The 21,509-nt window shown below is 41.8% G+C and overlaps 1 protein-coding gene across 1 annotated transcript in view; it reads left to right on the top strand.

The window, feature by feature from the left end:
- Positions 1-21,509, top strand: part of LOC310649284 (collagen alpha-6(VI) chain-like) — a 76,640-nt gene that overhangs the window by 42,469 nt on the left and 12,662 nt on the right. Inside the window, exons 23-30 of the mRNA XM_083377585.1 lie at positions 5,599-5,661; positions 8,425-8,487; positions 9,120-9,182; positions 10,337-10,387; positions 10,973-11,008; positions 16,971-17,033; positions 18,028-18,090; positions 21,371-21,406. Coding sequence (XP_083233711.1) covers positions 5,599-5,661; positions 8,425-8,487; positions 9,120-9,182; positions 10,337-10,387; positions 10,973-11,008; positions 16,971-17,033; positions 18,028-18,090; positions 21,371-21,406 — 438 coding nt within the window. The remainder of the gene's footprint in view (positions 1-5,598; positions 5,662-8,424; positions 8,488-9,119; positions 9,183-10,336; positions 10,388-10,972; positions 11,009-16,970; positions 17,034-18,027; positions 18,091-21,370; positions 21,407-21,509) is intronic.

The following is a 21,509-nucleotide window of genomic DNA, read 5'->3' as shown; positions in this document are numbered from 1 at the left end:
TCATGTTTATTTGCTTGCAGAATCTGAACTGAGAATTGGGCTGCAATATATAATCTAGCCCCTAGGCGGCAGCCAATAGGTTTGAAGCAACCATTGCCGCCTAGGGATAGCCAAGAGCAGCACTGGAGACTTGTAGTCTGGGTTACTAGAGAGCCGTTAGCTGCTGCAGCAACCCACATGATATTACTATTGAGCCCAATACATAACACCCCTCCCCTCTTAGATCAGACAATATTATAGCATAATTTAGTCTTAATACAATTATCAAGACTCATTATCAAAACAATCTTACATAATAATAATAGAAAAACAACCCATATAAGTTAAAGGTTAACTTACAGCATCTGAATTAATAGGCTTCATTGACAGCACACTAGACAGTTAACGTCATAGCATCTGAATGAATAAGCCTTCACTGATAGTATACTAGACAGTTAACATCATAATGCCAGTTTCTGTAGTACAGTGGCAAGTTACAATACAACAACATTATATATCTTTATTTTACAATGTAATCAGCAAGATATGAAGGAGGCTTGTGAGCACTAGTGGAACGTCTCGGAGTTCCAGTCACTTTGTGGTCTACCAGCTTACCCAGTGGGCTGGGTAGACCTATGTCCCTTGGTACTCCTGAGTCAAGGGGATTAGATGCTCTCTGGCTGGCCTCTCCAGGCTGGCCCACCTTAGAGTCAGACTGATCAGAAGAGTAGACACAGCGGTAGCTGAAGTCTGGTTGGCTTGCTCCTTCAGGGGATCCATGTTGCATTCCTGGACTCCCCACTTCTCCATCTGGTTCCTCATCAGTTACGAATGAAAAGTCCTGAGAGTCCATGTGAGGACTGGCTTGGCCGCAAGTTTGAGGAGCTTGGGAGGGACTTATGATGAAGTCCTCACTTAGTGGCCGTTCTGGAAACCGTTTTCTGAGTTGATCAATGTGGCGTCTGAAAACTCACCCTCCCTCCAGCCCCACTTCATAAGACAGGGGGCTGGATGCTTTGGTAATTTTACCAGGAACCCACAGATTCCCATGACCATAGTTCCTGGCCCAAACCCAATCACCCATTTGCAGTCCCCTAGGGGGTTTTGGTTGAGAGGCTTCTGCTGCCACTCTAGCTGGATGCAACCTGTCCAGTTTAGTGATCAATTGCCTCCCCCAATGCAGTTCTGCAGGACTTTTGCCTGTAGCAGTGCAGGGCATAGAATGCTGGCAGAGTAGAAAATCTGCCAATCTGTGATGCCAGTCACCTGTTACAATGCGCTTGAGTGATTCCCTCATTGTCCTCACCATTCGTTCAGCTTGACCATTAGAAGATGGATGAAATGGTGCAGATGTTGCATGTCTGATGAGATTTGCTCTAAGGAAGGCCTGAAATTCAGCAGCAGTGAATTGGGCCCCATTGTCTGAAACTAAGACATCTGGCAACCCATGTGTGGCAAAGAGTTTTCTCAGCACCTGGATGGTCCTAGCAGTAGTCATGTTAGGAACTGGAATTACTTCCAGCCATTTGGAGTGGCTGTCCACTACTATGAGGAAGAGATGTCCCTGAAAGGGTCCAGCGTAGTCTATGTGAATTCTAGACCAGGGAGTGTGCATTTCCTCCCACCTGTGAACTGAAGCCTGTGGCATTTCAGGCCTAGATTGCTGGCATGTATAACAACCATGGACTTGTGCCGCAATGTCCTTATGAAGACCAGACCACCAAAGGTAGCTTCTAGCTAAAACTTTCATTCTGACAATGCCTGGATGGCCTTTATGTAATAATAATAATAATAATAATAATAATAATAATAATAATAATAATAATAATAATAATAATAATAATAATAATTATTATTATTATTATTATTATTATTATTATTATTATTATTATTATTATTATTATTTAATTTTTATACCACCCTTCTCCCGAAGGACATGTAATGACTGTAAAACCCTGTCTCTTAGGGAAGTGGGAATTATGACTCTGTTTCCCCATAAAATACACCCCTTGTGGGCAGATAGTTCATGCCTTCTGACAAAATAATGCTGAAATTCAGAACCTGGGCTTTTATCCAACCACCCTGTGTATATCCACGACAGTACTCTACTAACTGTTCTGTCTGTAGCTGTTTCAGCAGCAATGTCCCCAGCATGGAGGGGAAATTCAGGCAGGTCCTGCATGGACAAAATTCTGGCAGCAGGAGCTGGATCTGATTCCATTAGTGGCAGTGGTAGTCTGCTGAAGCCATCAGCATGGCCCATTTCTTTGCCCGGTTTGTGAATCAATTTAAAAGTGTATGCAGATAGAAAAATAGACCATCTCAACATTCTTGGTGAAAGTATGTGAGGGGTTTGTTTGTCTGTTGTGAAAAGTCCCAACATTGGTTTGTGGTCTGTAAAGACCGTGAAGTCCCTGCCATATAAATAGTCATGGAATTTTTTTATTCCAGTGACAATGGCTAGGGCCTCTTTGTCAATCTGAGCATAGTTGTGCTCAGCAGAGGACAATGTCCTTGAGTAGAATGCTATAGGAACCTGTGTTCCATTTTTTTCTAAGTGACTTAAAACTGCCCCCACACCATAGGGAGATATATCACATGCAAGACATACTGGTTTAGACTCTTTGTAATAAGTTAAAGTGGAATTTTCTGATAATAGTGCTTTTAAGTCCAGGAAACTTTTTTCATGTAAGTTAGTCCATTTCCATGGAGCTTTCTTATCTAGAAGCCTGTGCAGGGGCTCTGTTAGTGCGGCCTTGTGAGGTAGAAATGTGTGATAGAAGTTGAGGAAGCCCAAGAATGCTTGTAGCTCTCCTTTAGATTTGGGCCTAGGAGCCATTTGGGCCTAGGAGCCATTTTAATTCAGCAGGGTGAATACCATTAGCATCAATTCTGAATCCCAGGAATTCTGTTGAAGGGACCTCAATACTACACTTGCTTTTTTTAAATTTGAGGCCTGCTTCGCGAAGCCTCTGTAAAACAGCCCTGAGCTTGCTGGCTAACACTTCTGGGGATTCCCCAGCAATAAGAACATCATCAAAATAAGGGCAGACGCCCTGAATGCCTTTAAGTGTGCGTTCCATGATCCCCTGGAATATGCCTGGGGCAACACTGACTCCAAACTGTAAGCGTTTTACTTTGAAAGCCCCCCTGTGAGTCACAATCGTATGAGCCGCAGCTGTGGCCTCATCAACCGGCAATTGCTGATAGGCCTGTGCTAAATCTAGTTTAGCAAAAATAGTACCCCCTTGCAAGGAGGCTAAAATGTGGTTGACCACTGGAACCGGGTAAGCATGTTGCTTGAGGGCTTTATTTAGAGTGCATTTATAATCAGCACAAATGTGAATTTCCCCATTGGCTTTAAGTGGGGTGACTATAGGAGTTTCCCACTCCCCTCCATCGACTGGCTGTAAAATGCCCTGCTCTACAAGCTTGTCAATTTCTGAATCAATTTTATGTTTTAAGGCAAAGGGGACCCTTCGAGGCTTAACCCTGATTGGGACAACGTTGGGATCTAGCTTAAATGAGATAGGCGGGCCTGTGTACATTTCAAGGGCTGAATCAAAAACGTCTGCATAGTCCTCGCACACTGATGAGAGGTCTGCAGTTTGTGTCCAGTTGATACCAGTAATCTGAATACCTAAGGCATCAAACCAATCGAGTCCAATGAGAATCGTTCTCTGGCCCCCTACTACTATGACATCCAGGTGCCCATAAAACCCCTTAAATTTTACAGTCAAAGTGGCTTCTCCCTTAACTTTAACTTGAACACTTTGAAAGTCAGTTAGAATTATGTTGGGCCCCAGTGCGGCACACACTTCTACAGCTTCTGAAAACCCCTACACTAACCGGACCCTGGGCCCCAGTACCTCTCCTAGTCGGTTCTTCCAACTGGTGTTTGGGTGGCCAGTGCCTCTGGCGGGCTGTGTAAACTGCTGCGATGTGGCCTGTCCTGCTGCAAGCTCTGCACATGGCTGATTGGAATCTGCAATCGGCGCGAACATGGTTGCTGCCGCACCCTTTACATCTAGGTAAGATAACTGCCTTGTAAGTGTTCTCTTGCTGCTGGCTGTTGCGGTGTTACGCGTTGGGTTGCTTTTGGAGTCTGTTGATTTCATGCTCTTTGGGGCTATTGGCGTCCTCATGGTGGACCGTTTCTTCATGCTTTGTCATTTTGGTGGGCTGTACTGTTTGAACTGCCCCCCCGGTGGCTTCATCAGCCATTACTTCGTCTTGTGCTTCTGAAAACATTAAGTTCAGTTTGGCAAAGAATCTCTGTTGAAGCATTCAGTTCCATAGGCTGCAGACAAGCCGGTCTCGTAGTCTCTCTTCTAAATTTGAAAATTTACAAAGGCGTGCGGCCTGCCTCAGGCCTGCGATGAATTCTGAAGCTGATTCACTGGGTTGCTGCACTCTCTGGTCAAACTTGAAACATCATGCTATCTCAGATATCTTGGGCTGAAAATGTTCGGTTAGCTTCTTTCTGAGGTCTGTGTAGGAAACCGATTCTATCGGTGTTGGAGTGAAAAGGTTCTTGGCCAAATCAAAGGTTGCTGGGCTGCACAGGCAGAGTAGCGTTGCGGCCTTCAGTCCTTCATCCACAATCTGGTTTGCCCGGAGGTAGTTTTCTACCTGGGACAAATAGGATGGCCATTCCTCTGAGTGCTTCATGTTGAATTCTTGAAGTTTCCCGACCTTTGGCATTCTTTCTTTGCTGGTTTCTGTGTTTCCTTCCGAATCCTGCTTCCAGGCTCAGGGAATGAGTCCACTGAATAAGGGAGTGTACAGGAATGATTGATGTCCTCCTTATGATGTAATGGCTCTGTTGTCTGATTTTCATTGGTTAACAGTTTATAAAGCTGTTGTGTAGCGGGTTCTTTGGTGCAGGAATGAAGATGAGACAAGTGAGTTCAGGAAAGCTCATGTTTATTTGCTTGCAGAATCTGAACTGAGAATTGGGCTGTAACTAGCTGCAATATATAGTCTAGCCCCTAGGTGGCAGCCAATAGGTTTGAAGCAACCATTGCCACCTAGGGATAGCAGCACTAGAGACTTGTAGTCTGGGTTGCTGGAGAGCTGTTAGCTGCTCCAGCAACCTACGTGGTATTATTATTGAGCCCAATACATAACAAAAGTAATGCTACCAACTTTTTAATGCGTGGCACTTCTGGACACAACTCTGCCAGCATTCCAGATTGTTGGCCACTCAGCTGCTTAATTTGATCAAATAAAGTGCTGCTTGATCAAGAAGCCTCCGTTTGGGTTATCTGATTAGATTGATATGATATCTCAAGTTCATGTAAAGGACGGGGACCTTACAAACAATAATGTTATATATAATAATGTTATGTTTAATAATGTTATGTCTCTCTGTGATTAAGAAGTTTTCTGAAGCACAGTTAATATTCTGGGCAGAAACCCTTTACTCATATTGTCTTGCCTCAGTGCAAGTTATAATTTGTTTTCCTATATGAAAATTGATATGCAGTATATTTCTACTCATTAATTTGATTCATTAAAATATTAAAATAGGAGAAAGTATGTAAACTATATATTTTATAACATTTACTAATTGTTTTTATTACCATGTTTTTGTTTTTTGTTTTTTTTTCTCCTCAGGGAACAACTGGTGTTCTTGGTGTGAAAGGAGAAAAAGGACAATCAGGAAACTATGGCCGTCTAGTACATAAAATCTTTCAATTTTCTTGACTTTCATTTTTAATGCAGCGTTTCTCAAACTTGGCAATTTAAAAATGGTGATCTGGCTAGGGGATCTGGAAACTGAAAATGCTGGCATGGGGATCTGGGAATTGAATCTACTCATCTTCAGGGTGTCAGAATTGAGAAACACTGTTTGAATCCAATGTTTCTCAAACCTTTCAAAGTGGGGCCTAATTGTGAATGTATTCAGCAGAGTAATGCACAAAATAGAAAACGTGTTCTGATAATAATTTAGAGAATCTTGCATTCCGATGAAAGAAAAATTTGAAATTACTCAAAGTCATTTCAACAACAGGTCCTCAGTACAAACTGCATCCCTTCTTTACCGCTGTTAGGACACAAACCCTTGAAGTGGCAGCTGACTGCTACCAGCCAATCCACTAGCAAACACATTGGCCAAAAGGATGGTTTTAATTTTGAAAACATTAAAACAAAACCTCAAGGGAAATAATGGGAATACAACCCTGCTGTAATCCATTAAATGTTTTGTTATCTTAAATCTAGCATTAAAGAGCATTTATTTCTTTTGTTTACAAGACTTATAAATCACTCCAGTTGAAAGTGATTCTGAGCAGCCAATAGTTCTCTTCTTTATAACTCAAACAGAAAAAACTCTAGCAATCCATTAAAAAGCAACATGTAAGTAAAAACTGAACATATAAGAATTTATACTTTGAACTTAAAACACCATTTCTCACCAGAGGGAGTACATTACTCATAATATGTTGGACCCCAAAGCCTCATGAAACAGTCATGTTTTTACAGGTTTCTTCAAATCCAGGAAGGAAGCTATTCATAGGAAGTCACAATAAAAAAACAACCAGATATATATTTTCAGTTCTCTAAATAAACCCTAAACGTCAAGCTATTACTTCAGTAGGTTCTAAATTGCTAATCTTATTATTGGTACTCCTTTCAGTTTCACTTTTCCAGTCTGAAAATAAGCAAAGCAATTTATCTGGAATTGGAATAAACAATAAAATATTAAAAGCCAGTACTGCAAATAATTTCAGCAATTACAGTTAATCACGGAATAGCTATATTTATAAAGGCAGTGTTTACATCTCCTAAGCTTAACTAGCTTATTTCCATCTTTAAGGTTCTTAAAGGGTTCTCGGGATTGTTTAAGAATTATACCCTCATGGCATTATCTATAAGCAGTGCTTTTTTTGTAAAAGAAAAAGGTGCCGGAACTCGAACATATCGTACAACCCGCCTTGCCTACCCTACAATGTTCCATCCAAAAAAGGTGCCGGAACTCCGTTCTGAGCGTTCTATGACAAAAAAAAGCCCTACATGGGTGTTTGTTTTTCCCCCTTTAAGACTAGATTGTTTTTTAAAATCAAAAATTTTATCAATATTTCTGTACTTTAGATCCAATTATTTAGCAAGATTAAGCAACACCTTTAGCACACATCTTCTCCTTTTTTCTCTCTAGCTCCTCCTCCTCCTCCTCCTAGTGGGCAGAAGCCCAGCATGTTGCTCTTTGCTATTGTTTTGCTAGCACGGAGCAGTGGCTGGAGAAAAGGAGTGTTGCTAGTGCATCTTCATTAGATAACTAATAGAAATATATGCAAGAATAAACTGTCATGCTAAAAGCTCTACCACCTAAAATGGCCGAAACTAACATAGCTTTTACATTTTTAAATGCAAAGTAAAACATAACCGTAACAAGACACGACAGCAAACAGAGAATGCGTACGAAAAAGCCAAAGCTCAACAGAATCATCCCAAACACCACAGAGTCTTTACCACTGAAATATTATAAGAATTTGAAGAGTAGCAATTCATAAGAGCATGCAAAGGACACACATGCAAAAGTTCACTGGAAATGATCATAAATAAAGGGCAGTTACTAATCATCCAACATGTGGTCATATGACCATGGGGGAAGGGCCATTGGAATTTCTTAACTGGGTCATAATTACCTTTGAAGGGTCCATCATAAGTTTAAATGGTCATAAGTGACCGGTCATAAGTTGAGGACTACCTGTAGGAACATTGCAGTTTTTGTTGTGCATTAAAGCAGTTTATCTTTTTCCCTGGCTTCTGCATGAGCTTAAAAAAATGGATGTTTAAGGAGTTGATTCATTGGATATCTGTTTTCAAGCTTACGCAGAAATCTGGGGGGGAAAAGATAGCTTGCTTTACTAAACAGTAGAAAGGTACTATTCTTGTGTAAGTCCTAAAACACTTCTGAGATATTGTGGAAGCACGCACAGCCCTACAGCTATATATAGACTGTTTGACGTGGTAGAACTTATGAATAATGTATAAAATGAAGGAAGGAAGAAACTTGTATCTTAAAGCAGGTGTCCCCAACCCCTGGTCCATGGACCAGTACCAACCACGGCATGTCAGCAACCAGTCCGCACAAAGAAGCAAAGCCCCATCTGTGGGATGCAGGCAGCACATAAAACCATGCACTCTCTAGTCTGTGGAAAAACCTGTCTCCATGGGACCAGTCCTGGTGCACCAAAGGTTGGGGACCTTTGCTTTAAAGGGACCAAGAGATGAAAAGAAATGTCCTTGAAAATGAAAAGGGGAAACATTAGAAGGTAACCCAGCCAAAGCTATCCCAAGGTTGACTTGGGAGTTGTAATTCACAATTTGACAAGGAACAGAATGGAGACTATATGAAGGTTCAAGGGATATTCTGTTCACTTTACAGATGAGAGTTTTTATCAACATTAAACATTGATACAATCTTTGTTTTGTTTACAGGGAGACATTGGAGATGAAGGACCTAAAGGGAATCAAGGGAAACCTGGATCCAGAGGGAATAAGGTGGGGCTCCAATTTCTGTTACTGAATTTTTCTATACACAGTGTAAAATGTATGTATGATATAGATCAGCTTTTCCCTCTTTGATTGTTTCCAGATGTGCTGAGACTGATTGATCATATACCATAAAATTTGTGGTGTGACTCTCAATACAAATTTTACTCCAACTACCCTATATAAACCATCAGGTGCTGCTTTTCTCATCACTTATGGAAAAATGGACCAGTTGATGTTTAACTATTTTGCTAGAAATGCAGAGCTTCTGTTCATTAAGACAGAGGCAACTACACTTCATGTCAATCATGATCAAAAGCAACTGAAACAGTAAAAACAGCATACCTAGGAATCCCCGAGATGTTATATGTTTGGGTTAAGCTGTAAGCCAACACTGTTAATGTTGATTATGTGAACTATGAGGGTATTTTGTCAATACTAAAATAAAGCCAGTAGCTTAGGATTTACAAAGTGATAAACAGTAGGAAAAATATCCCCCAAATATCTGATCTTGATTTTATATTTAAAATATTGGCACTAGATGGTTGTAGCATTACTTTAAAATTATCCATACCTCTATTTATGTTGATCACACTTATTTGTTTCTCAAATGTAATAACTTACTTATTTTGGAAAAACAGGGAGAATCTGGGGAACCAGGAAAGAAAGGAGAAAAAGGTTTCCCTGGCCAGCAAGGAATGAGGGTTTGTTCTTCATTTTCATTATCTTTTTTGTAAAAGTTTGATTGAAAAAAAAAACAAATTGCCAAAGGGTTAAAAAGAGATGTTAAAATGGCCCATAGTAATATATAGAGGCATTCAGTAATAGACACGTTTTCCTACACAAATACTGTACTAGTTGAGTTCAATAACTTTAAAATCTAAATAGGTTTAGTCCTAAAATGTTTGAAAACCCTGCATATCAGTTTTCAGTCCCTTTTAAAATTTGACTTGGACTTTAATTGATACCAGATTCATAAACGCCCAAAGAAAAGATATCAGACTCTAAGATAAATGAAGCCAATAAGTTTCAGGGCAAAAAACTGGGTTACTTATCTGGAGTAAAACCCTGGAAACAATGGGTAGAAGGGATTTCCTTTATTTATATGGATTTTCAAACTCTGTAAATTCATTGTGGATAATGAATGAATTAGTTTGAATCCCCTTCTGCTGGAATAAAAGTAGGGTTAGGGTTGAGGGAGAAATAAGCATAGCTCTCATTTTAATATTCCAGTTGTGCAATTTTCTAGACCAAGAGGCCTTTCAGACAATCACTCATATCCTTTTCACCTTTCAAGTACAATCTGTTTTACATGGGGCTACCTTTGAAATCGACTCAAAAGGGACAGTTGTTCCAGTCCACCTGGTAGATGCATCACATTATGCTTTTGTGCCATCCCTGCTTTGTGATTCGCATGGATTGCCATTTGGCTTTTGAGTGCAGATTTAAGGTGCTGGTTATCACTTTTAAAGCTCTGAATAGTATAGGGCCTAGCTATATGGACCATCAATCTCCAATAGTTTCTCTGTGCCCAGTGAGATCAAGAAGAATGGGAAACCCCAAATCCTCACAATCAAATCTATGATGACTTTAATATATAATTGGCTGCTCATAGATTACTCTAAAGTGATTTTTGCAGCTGCAAACCTATTTCTTTCTTTTGCTTAAATTACAATCTTTGCTGATCCTGCAGCAATGGAAGTTGCATTAACACACAGCATAAAAAGAGATAATTTGTTCTTGGTAACTTTGACTTCTGTTTTGAGTAAGAGCTGTTGTAAGATGTATTACAAACAATAGCATAATTCTAGGCACTCCATATTAAAAAAATACAAATGCATATGTTTATCTGTTCTAGGGAGAAGAAGGAACTGTTGGTTTTGGCAATATAGGAAGGAAAGGAAGAAAGGTAATCATATCAGATTAACTATAAATTTGGGCTTGGGTTGGGTTCTTTTGAGAATACAGCACAATTCACAATTTAAACAAAGAAAACCACAGGGAAAAACTTACAAACTAAACTAAGCTTCCCTGAGATGGAGAACAACCTGAATCTCACTTTAACTGATTGATTGCATCATATCAAGATATATGGGGGGAGGGGTCTTGGGAGGAATGAGCAAAGAATACTAGGAGTATATGGTAGGTGTCACACAAGGTTTGAGAGTCATCCCAGTCATCCAGTTAAAACAAGCTAGCACATATATTGGACAACAGCCATACAGCATATGCTGTAGGTGGTTGGTCATTTTAATGTCAATGGCAAAGACATAATTTTGTATTCTATGGAAGAAGGCACTAATAAACCACATGGATAATAGTTCACTGATTTAATATTTTAACATTTTAGCTCCTGTTTAGTTTTGCCCTGATTTGTAATTATTCCCCAAAGTGCTCAGTTTCTCAATTTTGCTAAATAAACTATGTTTCCTTAAATAAATGAATTTTATGTTACTTCTAGAAGGTAATTGTAGGATATCCGTTTTCATTATAGGGTATAGATGGATTCCCTGGTGACTTTGGACAGCAGGCAAGTCTATACATATATCCCACAGCTGCATTTCTTACAATATCTTGAACTAGTTGTACATACACAAATTTCTGAAGCAATTGCCTTAAGGGATAGTAAGATACTAATTCATAGAGAATAGTGGCTTTCAGTAATGCTCAGCTTGTATGTTAGCCTTTTCCCCTTATTTTTGTGGTTCCCTAATGATTATACACTCTTCAATTTTAAAATCATTCAATAAACTTTGGGAATCACATCTGTGTCTTGCAAGATATAAGGTAAATTAGATACAGTAATGTAGATGCATATTAATAGTACAATTGTACTAACACCAGCTGCCTGCAATTAGTGCAGGTTCGCATCCCACCAGGTTCAAGGTTGACTCAGCCTTCCATCCTTCCGAGGTAGGTCAAATGAGGACCCAGATTGTTGGGGACAATAAGCTGACTTTGTAAAAATGCCGCTTGGGGGGGGCGAAAGCCCTAATAAGCAGGCATATACATAGAATGAAGGCTATGGCTAAGCACATTGGTTTGTGCTTAAATTGTAAGCCGCCCTGAGTCTTCGGAGAAGGGCGGGATATAAATGGGATTAAAATAAATAAATAAATAAATAAATTGTTCTACTTTTTCTGTTTGGTGGTTCTTTGTGTATATTTTAGAAGTCAACTGCACAACCATCTCACAGAAAAAAGAGAAAATCAGAAAACCTGTTTCATCATATTGCTTTGCAAGCTGCATAATTTACATTCTTGGATTCCTTCTTTGCATCTGTTTTTACACAAAAGACAGAAATAGCCCAACCTATCAAAAGCAGCACTGAGGAATATAGAATAGGTATACAAATAAAAATAGGCAAGGAATTAGTAAGAGAATACCTATCCACTCTGGATGAGTCCAAATCACATGGGCCAGATGATTTAAATCCAAGGGTATTGAAGGAGCTGCCAAATGTAATTTTGGAGCTACTGAGTGTAATTTTTCAAAGCTCATGTAGCACAGGAAAAATACCAGAGGGTAAAAAAGAATTAAAAAGGTAAAGGTAAAGGTTCCCCCGCACATGCGTGCTAGTCGTTTCCGACTCTAGGGGCCGGTGCTCATCTCCATTTCAAAGCTGAAGAGCCAGCGCTTGTCTGAGGATGTCTCCGTGGTCATGTGGCCGGCATGACTAGATGCCAAAGGCACACGGAATGCTGTTACCTTCCCACTGTGGTGGTCCCTATTTTTCTACTTGCATTTTTATGTGCTTTCGAACTGCTAGGTTGGCAGAAGCTGGGACGAGTAACAGGCACTCACTGAATTAATGTTCTAATCTACAAAAAGGGGGGAAATGAATCCAGAAAAATATAGGCTGGGCGGAAGCAGAGACACAACCCATCGTGAGAGGATGAGGAGTGACCTGCTTCTGGGGGTTCGCCCGGCCAAGTGGCAGTGGCAGGGTGACGATCCAGATACGCACCTACCCGACTCGACCCTCCTGCAAATTCACCATCCAGGGGACAGCCTTCCCGGAACCACCTGTGACTATGCTCGTTCAATACTCTAGCATAGCACTGCACGCCCTCAGGGGTTCCCCACTCTCCTGGGTGCGACCCGCCTGCATCACATCCAATCTTGATGACGGGCCCAACCACTGGGCCTCTGAGAGATGGCCAGGCAGGGTCAGGGGCCTCCAGCATAAGCCCAACAAGAGGCCCCTGATTAAGTTCTTAGTTAAGTTTTTTGTGGGGTTAGGGAGGGGGGAGGGAGGAGACTATGGTTGCGCGGGAAAGGCACGCCTTCCAGCCACCATAACGCATGCCAGGCCCACGGCCGTTCACGACGGCGTACAACGAGGACCAGTCGCCGATAACACCCAGTGGCGTACTGACAAACGTCCCATCCCTAGGATGGTGGGGAATGGCAGAAGGTGCACAGACAGAGGGCCGTATCGTCACCGGGAGTGTCATCTCCGCTCTGTACAGGCGGTGAGACGCTCCGACCCTCTGTTCTCCCCCGGAGGACCCGGGAGCAAAGGTGCGCACCCTCCCATGCTAAGGCTGGTCTACCTGAATGCAAGGTCCGCAGCTAACAAAGCTCACCTCATTCGTGACCTAGTGGAGAGTGAGCATGCGGACCTGGCCTGCATCACGGAAACCTGGCTGGGCCCAGAGGGGGGTGTTCCTCTGGTTGACCTCTGCCCGCCAGGTTTCCAGGTACTGCACCAGCCCCGGGCTCATGGGAGGGGCGGGGGAGTGGCAGTTATCATCAGGGAATCCCTTAGCCCGCGAGAGACCACCGTCCCTCAGATGGTCGGGTGTGAGTCTCTCCTACTGAGATTCGGCCCAGGGGCGCAGTTGGGTCTGCTGCTGGCGTACCTACCACCTAATCGTGCAGCGGCGGCCCTACCCGAGCTACTCGATGTCCTCTCAGGGTTGGTGGTTGAATTCCCAAGACTCATGGTCTTGGGCGACTTTAATCTACCGTCCCTGGGAGGATCGTCCGAACTGGCTCGGGAGTTCATGGCTTCCATGACGGCCATGGACCTGTTGCAAATAATTTCTGGGCCGACTCATGAGAGAGGCCACAACCCAGACTTGGTGTTCTTGTCTGGACGGTGGCGTGATGATGTCGGTGGGGGTGCCACAACTATTACGCCCCTGTCATGGACCGATCACCACCTCCTGCGGCTAGACTTCCCCCTTGCCACCCCCCACCGTGGGTGCATGGTGCCAGTCAGATGGTACCGCCCTAGGCGCCTAATGGACCCTGATAAGTTCCAGGCAGCGCTTAGGGACTCGCATGCACCCCCTGCTCACAGCTCGGCGGAAGCCTTAGTGGAAGCCTGGGAAAAGGCAGCCACGGAGGCTCTGGACCGAGTTGTACCCTTGCGGCCTCTGACCCGGCGCAGATCCCAGCGAGCCCCATGGTTCACCGAGGAGCTCCGGGAGATGAAGCGTCGGAGACGGGGCCTAGAGAGCCGTTGGAGGTCCAGTCGATCCGAATCCGACCGATTGCGACTAAGAATCCTCACCAGGTCTTATCTCGCTGCGATAAGGGTGGCAAAATCCAACTACTTTTCCACCCTCATCGCGTCCGCAGATAATCGCCCGGCTGCCTTGTTCAGGGTGACTCGCTCCCTATTAAACCAAGAGGTGAGGGAGGAACCCTTGCAGGGTCGAGCCGAGGAATTTGGTCAATATTTGCTGGATAAAATCGCTCGGATTCGAACTGGTCTGGACTCCAACTGGGCTGAGATGGAAGAACAAGACATGGACAGTCTTGTCGACGTCATCTGGGAAGAATTTGATCCTGTAACTCCTAAGGAAGTGGACAGGATTATGAGAAGGTTGAGCTCCTCCACATGCTTACTGGACCCGTGCCCTTCCTGGCTGGCCTATGCAGCTCGAGAGGCGACACGAGGCTGGTTCCTAGCGGTCATCTCTGCTTCTCTGAGTGAGGGTCACTTCCCCACCACCTTGAAGGAGGTGGTGGTGAGACCTCTCCTCAAGAAGCCCACCTTGGACCCATCCTCTTTGAATAACTTTCGTCCAGTCTCCAATCTTCGCTTCCTTGTGAAGGTTGTTGAGAGCGTGGTGGCGCACCAACTTCCTCAGATCCTGGATGAAGCGGTTTATCTAGACCCGTACCAATCGGGTTTCAGGCCGGGCTACAGCACGGAGACGGCATTGGTCGCTCTGATGAATGATCTCTGGAGAGCCCGGGACAGGGGCCATTCCTCTGTCCTAGTCTTCTTAGACCTCTCGGCGGCTTTCGATACCATCGACCATGGTATCTTGCTGCGACGCCTCAGGGGACTGGGAGTGGGAGGCACGGTTCTGCGTTGGTTCTCCTCCTTTCTCCAGGGTCGCTCGCAGTCGGTGCTGACAGGGGGACAGAGGTCGACCCCGAGGCCTCTCGCTTGCGGAGTCCCTCAGGGGTCGGTCCTCTCGCCTCTCCTGTTCAACATCTACATGAAACCGCTGGGTGAGATCATTCGCAGTTTTGGAGTAGGGTACCATCAGTATGCTGATGACACCCAGCTTTTTATCTCAACTCCTAACAATATCAGTGATGCCCTAGACGTGATGTCCCGCTGCCTGAAAGCGGTCCGGGAATGGATGGGGAGAAACAGGCTTCAACTGAACCCGGACAAGACTGAATGGCTGTACGTACCGGCAAGCCAGGAGATTCAGAACGTCCCACTGCTTAACATTGGGGACAAGTTACTTCCCCCTGCTGATAGGGCCCGCAACCTGGGTGTCCTCCTAGACTCGCAGCTCTCCCTGGAAGACCACATTGGAGCTGTGACCAAGGGGGCCTTCTCCCGGGTTCGACTAGTTCGCCAACTACGGCCTTATCTGGACCTGGATTCCTTACGTACAGTCACCCATGCCCTTGTGACATCTCGCCTAGACTATTGTAACACTCTCTACATGGGGCTGCCCTTGAGATCCACTCGGAAGCTTCAACTGGTGCAAAGTGCGGCGGCACGGACACTCTTGGGAGCCTCCCGATACTCCCATATCACACCTCTCCTCCGTGCGCTGCACTGGCTTCCGGTTGCCTTCCGTGTGAAGTTCAAGGTGCTAACAATGACATACAAAGCCCTACATGGCATGGGTCCGGACTACCTACGGGAGCACCTTCTGCCGATGTCAGCACCCCACCGTCCTGTGCGCTCCCACAGAGAGGGCCTCCTCAGGGTGCCACCGCTCAAGGAATGTCGGCTGGTGGCCCCCAGGGGGAGGGCATTTTCAGTGGGTGCGCCAGCCCTCTGGAACACCTTACCTACCGAAATCCGGATGGCCCCTGACCTCCGTACCTTCCGTCGCGACTTAAAAACTTTCCTGTTCCAGCAGGCTGGCCTGGCATGATAGCGTTAATTGGGGTCCCAGTTTGTGTTCATTAGTGTTTCTTATTATTTTATTGTTCGGTCTGTATACCTTCCTTCCTCTGTACACCGGCCCGAGTCCCTCGGGAGAAGGGCGGTTTATAAAAACTAATAAATAAATAAATAAATAAACAACTGGTCCACACAAACAAGGAAAGCCCTATCCACAGGATGCAGGCAGCACACAAATCTACACCCCCTCCAATCCATGGAAAAAACCTCTCTCCATCTAACCAGTCCCTGGTGCCCAAAGGTTTTGGGACCTCTGCCATAGGATACTTGAACTTCAGCAAAGTGTTTGACCAAATATACCACAATCTACTTCTTGGTAAGAGAGAACTATGTGGGATAGACAGTACCATCATCATAAGGATCTTCAATTGGCTGACCAACCATATTCAGAATGTAGTACCCAATGGAACTACATCTACATGAAGGAAAGCATGCAGTGGGGTGATACAAAAAAAATGTTGAAACCCGGAAAAGTGTGCAGAGAAAGATGATAAAGGATGCTAAATCATATGACAAATAGTTGAGGGAGCTAAGTATGTCTAGCCTATTGAAAAGCAGGTTTAAGGGTGAGATGATAACTGTCTTCCTGTACTTAATGGATTGTCACAAAGAAGAGGGTTTAACTTATTCTCTTGGATATCAGAGGGCAGGACAAGAAGCAATGGGTGGAACATTATTAAAGACAAATCCAGCCTAGAAATAAAGGAGAAATTTTATGACAGTGAAACAAATAATCAATGGAATAGCTTGTCTCTTGGGGTTGTAGGTGCTCCATCATTGGAGGTTTTCAAACATGGACTGAACAACCAGGATATTATAAGACTCCTGCCTTAAGAAGGGTTTGGACTAAAAGACCTCCAAGGTTCCTTCCAATCCTATGATTCTATGTTTCTGTGAAATAGTTTTGTTTTTGTGGTTTGCTTATCATCTCTTCAGATCTATGATTCCAATTATTTAGCTTAATTCTTTGTAACATTAATTAAAATAGATAATTCTGCCTATCAGAATAAGCAGAATAAGCAGCAGTATACTGTGTTTTTTGTATTGTTATATATTTTATATACATTTTATAAACTTTGCTTTATATTCCATTTGGCAGGGAAAATCTGGAGATATGGGCAATCCTGGAAAACCTGGACTAAAAGGAAAAAGAGGAAAAATGGTATTGTGAAACAAGCTATACAAAAGCTAATTTAGTATTTGTGGTTTTACCTGCTGTATTGCTTTTTTTTTTCTCCTCTGAAGAATGGAAAATTATTTCTGGAGTTACGCAGTTCCTTCTCATTGACTTCTCAAAGTTTTCTGGGAGTATGATTCCTTGACATCACATTTCTAAAACCAACAATGTGCTTGTAGTTACGATTCATTTGATGGCTTGAAGTAACTGCCATTCATTTCAATATTGCAACATAAAATAATAATCAAATTTCAAATACACAAGAGTATGACATATCCAGTTACAAAAATTCCACAGAAATCCTCATGGAGAATCATGCATTGTTTATTTGTGCTTTGGAATCTGTGTTGACAGTAGAGCTTGGATTTTGTCTTATAATCTGACTGAGAACTTTTAACAGGATCTCTGTCAATATAAAGTAAATGGATAAGAAGGGTGATACTCAGAGTCACCTGTGACTTCTTCAGATGGCTCTGTTGTGTTCTATATAGCTGAAATCTTACTAGATATCCAAATTTTGTGAAATTAATTAGTCCATTTTAGACTGTAACTTCTCAAGCAATTACTGATTGCCATAGAAAACAGCAGTGATACGTAAACAAAATTTATTTGATTGAAATTTTGCAATACTTACCACATTCAGGCTCTGTCAGGGCTACTTTACCTTGGACTGCAGCCTCTATTTGTATAAGCAGACAACTTTCAGCATTGTTCTTTACTAGCAAAAACTGGCTATGGCCAAGGAAATTCTAGAGCTATGATGTCCAAGAGAAGTGGGCAATGGGAAAATTGTTTTTTCTGGATAATAATACATACTGTGCAACTCTTGTAAAGCATTTCATTTTTAATATTTTTACTATACTATTCTTTCCCACATTTGTTGCTGAAAGGCCACTGCCTCAAAATCTTGTTGGGAATCTGTAAGTGTGCATGCAGTCTTTTATATTGCTCCTGAAACAAATCAGCTTTTGTTTCTCAGGGTACTCCAGGATTAATTGGTGATGGTGGCGAACTAGGAACATGGGGTTATCCTGGACATCTGGTATGTAATTAATTAATTGAAATTGTGCTGTTGTACCTATGTGAGTGTCAACTTTATGTAGAAGACAGTTGGGATTTAACATGCACATTTTTCTAGTTCCATCCCCTCCCCTCCCCGAAAGATACCAAATTATCTGAGTGGTTTATCAAATACAGCCAAAATGAGGCATCTTGATCTAATAGGCCTTCAATGGATTTCTGTTTAGATGTAAATTGTTTATTTATTTCAATTATTTCAGCTAGATAAAGTCTTAACAAGTCATAATAAAGCTTTTAAGGGTCCACAAAACCCTTGATCATGGTCATCTTGAAAGAACAATCAATTTTAAGTGCATTTATTTTGATCTTCTGAAGGTAAGTTTCACATAGACCAGGCTAATTAATCCTTGATTACAACTATGTTTCTTTATAAGTTTTTATTGATTTTTTTAATACAATTCAAACGTGCTTATTCAACAAATGTGTTGTCTGAGTTTATCATTTACTAATACAAATTAAATTCCTGATCCCTAGTACGTTTCTCCAGCTATTGATAAAATAAGTCCCATGTTTGAAAATATTCTGTCCATTTCCACACAGTCTAGTATTTTTTATTATTATTTCTTCCTCCGAAGGTATTTCTTCATTTTTCCAATATTGTGCAAATATAATTCTTGCCACTGTTATCACATGCAAAATCAGATGTACACTTTGTTTATCAAGCTTTTCTGGCAATATACCCAATAAAAAAGTTCAGGTTTAAAATCTACATGTTTTCCCAACATCTTTTCTAGCCAAGTATGTATTTTTGTCCAATATCTCTTTGCTTTTACACATGTCCACCACACATAATAAGTACCTGGTTTATAATTACACATACAACATTTATCTGACATATTTTTAAACATTTTTGCTAATCTTGTTGATGGCAAGTGCCATCTATAAAACATTTTGTATAGATTTTCTTTGTAAGAGGTTGACATTATTAGTTTATAATTTCTTTCCCACAGGCTTTGCCATTTCTCTAAATCTATATTGTATCCAAAGTTCTTTGCCCATGTTATCATTGTTTCTTTTACTTGTTCATCTTCCATCTTCAAATTTAATAAAAAATTATACATTATAAATTATAAAGGTTAGTAATATCTAATCAAACTGAAACTGCTCTTTATAAAATCCATACACTTTAACATCTTTATCATATCTCACTTGCATTTGTAAATGTAACCACCATGATCGATCAATACCCTGATTTTCCATCTTGTCTAGATTTTAAGTTCCCTTCAGAGTTCAGAATATTTTTATATGTCCATATTTTCTCAACACTGACTAGATTCAGATGTATGAATGCTTCTGTTCTTGAAAGCCATCCTGGAATTTTCAAATACCGTAGTTTCCGGTGTATAAGACGACTTTTTAACCCATGAAAACCTTCTCAAAAGTCAGGGGTCGTCTTATACGCCGGGTGCTGAAACTTTAGGGACAGGGCTGGCTGGAAAACCTGAAGCGGATCTTCCATTTAGTCTGCGCAGGGAAAGCGGGACCAATTGGAATAGAAGCTGCAGTCTGTGATTTTTACAGGCTGGGGTCTGGGCGTCTTTCCTTCTAAAGTTGAAAAGCAGCTGTAGGCAGGTGGGGAATGCAAGAGCAACTTGAAAGGCAGGTGGGGAATGCCGTAGCCAGCTCTAAGGACACATTTGACTCAGGAACTGGGCGGGCTGGCTGGAAAACCTGGAGCAGATCTCCCATTTGGTCTTTTTTTAAAAAAAATCCCATTTATATCCCATCCTTCTCTGAAGACTCAGGGCGGCTTACAAGGCAAGGCATCCCGGTCCAGATAGGGCCACAACTGGCGCACCAGGTGAACCTGGGCGAAGGCCCCCCTAGTCACAGCTCCTATATGATCTTCCAAAGAGAGCTGTGAGTCTAGGAGTCATAACACCAACTGGAAGCTCTCCATAACTATGTTTTTCCCCCTTCCCTTTATTTGCATGTTTGTGACATCTTGGTTACTTAAAACATAAAAATATATGCTGATCTGTACTGCTAAAAGTCCAGCAGACTGTTCTCAGAATGGCAAGACACACACACACAGAGAGAGAGACACACACAGGAAAACACTCTAGTGTGCCAGCAGATGGCCTTCAGAGGCAGTCATACTGCCATCCAGATTAATAGCCGTTGATCTCCAGGACTATGATGATTTGGCCCTTTTTTTGAACCAGACTGGTAATCAGTACCATATCTCATGGTAGCAAATTCCCAAATTGAATTATATGTTGTGTAAAAAAAAAATCAAAAGCCCTTTTGTCTGTTCCTGATTCCTCCAGGATTCTGGTTCTAGTTCTACAGTAAAATACTGGATCAATTTATAATTTATGGCTAAGTCACAATGAGGGTAAGGTAAGCGAGGGTTGTTTGGGTTTAATGCAATGCATATATACAGTTATTTTTGTCTATAATCTGCAGTTTATGCATAGTAATGTGTGTATAAACCAGATTGCAATGATTATTTTAAAAAATCTGTGTAATTAAAATTGTTTGGTGTAATGTTTTGTCTTTAGCCATAGGGTTTTCCTAACTTATTAACTATAATGACATAAACTATAATGAAGAGACATTCTAGAAAGCAACATCCTATCATTCATTGTGGGCCTTCTTTTGGTTAGTATATCTGCCACAATTTTTAGCATTAAATATGTTCCCATATTATGTCTGCTGTAAGGTTAATAATGATAATTATGATTAGGTCATAACAATATACCTTTTCATTGGAGATATTTTAAAATTGACACTCATTAAAATTAACCATTGATAATTTTATGTCAGAGCAGATATCCTTTATTGGGATTTAAAGGACTTGGAGAAAGACTACATGAATTAATTTTATGGGAGGCCTGCCTTTATTTTTGAAGACAGTGAAAACCACCCACTGAAAATAAGTTAATTTGGACAGCATGGTATTAAGAGACTCATTTTTAAATTTTAAATCAAGAGGCCTCTGAAATGGGAATGGGATTACATGCAAACAGTTAAGTTTCCTATCCCTAGGGATCACTGAAGAAAACAAGGAAGGATCTGCATAGGTAATACTGCAGAGTGTAAGAAATTTACTGGGCACTCTTAAACTTTTCTTGTGGAAATGTCAAAAGATCTCTTCTGCCTCGAACCTGGATAACTTATTTATATATTGTAATTATGTCAGTACAGAAGCATCTTGCTCTATGATATAAAAATCTTAAACTTGGAGATGAAGGTATAAATTATTTTGCAACGCTCTAATTCTAATTTTTTTCTTCTAGGGTCCAAAAGGAGCAAAGGGTCAGCCCTTCTATTCAGTATGTATTGATTACTGATTATATTGATTATATTTTCTCATCATACATTTATTTCTATACCGAGATACTCACTGGCTTCCATTAAAGTAAAGATGTTCCATTG

This window comes from Vipera ursinii (genome assembly GCF_947247035.1).
Source record: "Vipera ursinii genome assembly, chromosome: Z".
In the NCBI taxonomy this organism is placed as follows: Eukaryota; Metazoa; Chordata; class Lepidosauria; order Squamata; family Viperidae; genus Vipera; species Vipera ursinii.
This window is presented reverse-complemented; position numbering and strand designations above follow the sequence as displayed.